The 3,528-nt window shown below is 38.6% G+C and overlaps 1 protein-coding gene across 1 annotated transcript; it reads right to left on the bottom strand.

Annotated features, from left to right (window-relative positions):
- LOC123524297 (uncharacterized) lies at positions 1 to 1,887 on the bottom strand. Its single transcript, XM_045302381.2, has 2 exons — positions 1,754 to 1,887; positions 1 to 1,457 (listed from the first exon to the last, which is right to left on the bottom strand). The coding sequence occupies exon 2, from the start codon at positions 1,441 to 1,443 to the stop codon at positions 496 to 498; it is 948 nt and encodes a 315-aa protein (XP_045158316.1). The 5' UTR covers positions 1,444 to 1,457; positions 1,754 to 1,887; the 3' UTR covers positions 1 to 495.
- Between the last annotated feature and the right edge of the window lie 1,641 nt (positions 1,888 to 3,528).

Below are 3,528 nucleotides of genomic sequence, written 5' to 3'. Positions count from 1 at the left end.
TTAAAGTTTAATAAGATATTTATTGAAGAAACATGTCCATGTTTGGTTTATACCAAATTAAATGTATTTTATCCAGTTAATTGTCGATATAAGACAATATGTACAAAAAGTGATAAATCTTCTAGTCGGGAATCTGACCATCAAACTCAAATTATCTTACATTATCAGTTTTACTAAACATATTGATAAGTAAAGAGAAAACAGGTTGTGCGATAATCAATATTCTATAAAATGTCCAGTGAACTGAAAAGCTAGTTTGCTACAGTAGGTACTTTATACAGGTGCATATATTATATTTGTAATACTGCATTGTTCTGAATTTTGAAACAGTTGCTTTTATTGAATATATATAATGAAAATCTTATTTGTACACGTCATCAATCTCATACTGTAATATAAAATGGTTATATGAACACACACCAACAAACACATCAAGGGTTAGTCATTAGAAAATTGCCGGAGGACATCAGGTTACTGGAAAGAATAAAACATAGTTCATTCCTCGACTTTTCTACACTTCTTCCAGATCGTCTTCTTCTTGTATCCAGTGTAGCACCACCCGTATATTTCACCTTTCGGAGTGCAGGGATCCCATGGTTCGCAGCATCTATCCCAGTTCTTTTTCATGTCCACGTAACACCAGAAATAATCCGCTTTCCCTTCTTCCTGGTGCACCCCGCATGGAAATCCTGTCAGACATTTTCTTCCTTGGATATCTGTTGTGCCAGCATTTCCACAATACTGCCACTCACTTCCAGCTTTACACCACATGTAGGATGTTCCTTTCTCAAACCCACATGGTCCAGTGCAACAATAGTCCCAGTGGCCACTAAAATCGACGTAACACCAGGAATATTTATGACCATGGTAACCGCAACTATGCCCAGTGCGACAAAGTGTGTTGCCTGCGGTGTAGCTGTCCTTTCCGTAGATCGTACATAAGATACCGCCCGCTCGAATGTCGTTGCAAAATTCGGTGAAGTCTGGTTCAGTGTAGCTAGAAAGGTCCGAAGGTTCGGAGAGATGACCTGGATAATGTAAGGGGTGATAAGGGTCCAGTGGTTTCGACAAAGGATTTCCTTTGCACTTTCTAACACATTTGTTAAGTTCTTTCTCAACATTGCCCTGTACAGTGCAGTTGCTGGCTCCACTACGTTCAACATTCATCCAGGAATCGACCCATCTAGTAGAACATTTCACATCGTCGTCTGAGGCAGAACAGGTTTTACTGAAATCGTTTACCATCGCTGCATTCATCGACAGTTTGCCAGACTCCTTACATGAGCAACACAGGTCTTTGTCCAAGCAACGAAGCATGCAGCCTTGGAACGTGAAGTGGGGATTATTTTCAAACCGCAAAACGTTGTCATTGTCGTTCCTGCAGTATCCGTTGGTCACCAAGAAAACTAGCATGACCGCAGAGAGAATAGTCGGCTTTGTCATCCTGAACTGCAAATCTAAAAATTAAAAGTTTAAAAAGCAATATTCATTTATTTATTCGAGTAATTTTGTGTGTTTTAAGCAGAAAATATAACAAAAGAAAAACATATCCAGTGAAAAGCGTGTACAATGTATACACATTGTAGAATTACCCGCCTCTTGTTTTACAATTTAACTTTATATAATTATTTACATATTCATTTACTTATTTATTTATTTCATTTGCAGATTTCCATTTTAGTCGAGTGTAAATAAATATGTATTTAAGTAAGTTAAATCCATTTCTTATCTGTACTTTGTAAAAAATACTTACTGCTTTCACCCGTTGCCTTACTACAAGTAACCTGCGAAAGTCGTGCGCGCCTGCTTAAGGCATTAATTTACCGGATGTCAACCGTATAAGAACGCGCAACGATTGGCTAGTATTTTAATCATCATGATCAAGTATTAAGTGTCACTTAAAATGCAGGATACGGGAATCATTTTGAACAGTATCCTTAAATATATCAAATGATCATTTGTTTGAATAAGATAAAGACCCACCACAAGATTCCCGTTTATGGGTGCTTTACATCTGGCACGCTTAGTAACTGCAATTGGAGCGTCTTCTGCTTCTTGCCATATCTTCTCACTAACATTACATTACTAACAATATTTTGGAGTAGCCGCCAATATTGGTTACCTATGGCGACTATAAATAGGATTACAAACAAATAAAACAAACAAACCCAAACATAATAATGCTATAGTTACGGCAATTTTATAGCAATGTAGATATAGAAAAAGATTTAGCAGAAGTTTTAGCAGTATATCACCAAACCACAGAAATGGATGTCATATGTAAAGAAATCAAAGTGAATAATCCTTGAAAACTACGTTAAACTTAGTTATGTTAAATTACAGCACTGGGACATCATTGCAAATGAATCAAAACGAAGATATGTAACAGTTTATAAAGACGCTGATCTGTCTAAAAGTATGTTGCCCCTGTCTGCAGTCTTTTTTCTGGAATTAAATGCATATAGCAGTGAACTGAAACCTGTTTTATACAGTATATACGTGTTGTATTTGCTGTTCAATTTCTATGTTCATGAAAGACAACCATTTTTATGCCCCACTTTAGGGGGATGGGGGGTGGGGGGTCATATAGATTTGCCCTTGTCTGTCCGTCTGCCGTCCGTCCTTCCGTGCCCGCGAAATGATGGTTAAGTGACTGCATAATGGTACTTTCTCTTTGATGTCATTCATTCCGTTCTGTTTATGTGACCTTTTTCTTTTTATGTGACTGTTAGAACAATAGAGAGAACAATGGGGGTGTCACATAAATACCGTTTCGTTAGAACGTCCGTCCGTCCTTCCGAGAATGTTGTGTCGCGCGTAGCTCCAAAAGTATTTGACGTAGAGTCACAAAACTTTACAGGAATGTTGGTCAGCATGTGTAGTTGTGCACCTGGGGTTTCGCGTCCGGATTCATTCAGTCATGTAGGAGTTATGGCCCCTGACTTTGTAAAAATTGGTAATTTTAATGTTGTGTCGCGCCTAGCTCCAAAAGTATTTGACCTATAGTCACAAAACTTTACAGGAATGTTGGTCAGCATGTGTAGTTGTGCACCTGGGGTTTTGTGTCCGGATTCATTCAGTTGTGTTGTAGTTATGGCCCCTGACTTAGTAAAACATTTGTCATTTTAATGTTGTGTCGCACGTAGCTCCAAACGTATTTGACCTAGAGTCACCAAAGTTTACAGGAATGTTGGTCAGCATGTGCAGTTGTGCACCTGGGGTTTCGCGTCCGGATTCACTCAGTCATATAGGAGTTATGGCCCCTGACTTAGTTAAAAATTGGTCATTTTAATGTTGTGTCGCGCATAGCTCCAAAAGTATTTGACCTAGAGTCACCAAAGTTTAAAGGAATGTTGGTCAGCACCTGGGGTTTCGCGTCCGGATTCATTCAGTATTGTAGGAGTTATGGCCCCTGACCTAGGAAAAAATTTGTGTCCTTTGTCATGTAGTGGGGGCATCTGTGTCCCATGGACACATTTCTAGTTTTCTATGATTTGGTGTTGTTTGGATTTAATTCAAAATATTGAC

The sequence above is a fragment of the Mercenaria mercenaria genome, chromosome 3 (assembly GCF_021730395.1).
Source record: "Mercenaria mercenaria strain notata chromosome 3, MADL_Memer_1, whole genome shotgun sequence".
In the NCBI taxonomy this organism is placed as follows: domain Eukaryota; kingdom Metazoa; phylum Mollusca; class Bivalvia; order Venerida; family Veneridae; genus Mercenaria; species Mercenaria mercenaria.
The sequence above is the reverse complement of the archived record's forward strand: the minus strand, read 5'-3'. Positions and strand labels throughout refer to the sequence as shown.

What these genes read in the sequence shown, in the direction of transcription:
- LOC123524297 (XM_045302381.2), bottom strand. Translation starts at nt 1,443, where the DNA reads ATGACAAAGCCGACTATTCTCTCTGCGGTCATGCTAGTTTTCTTGGTG.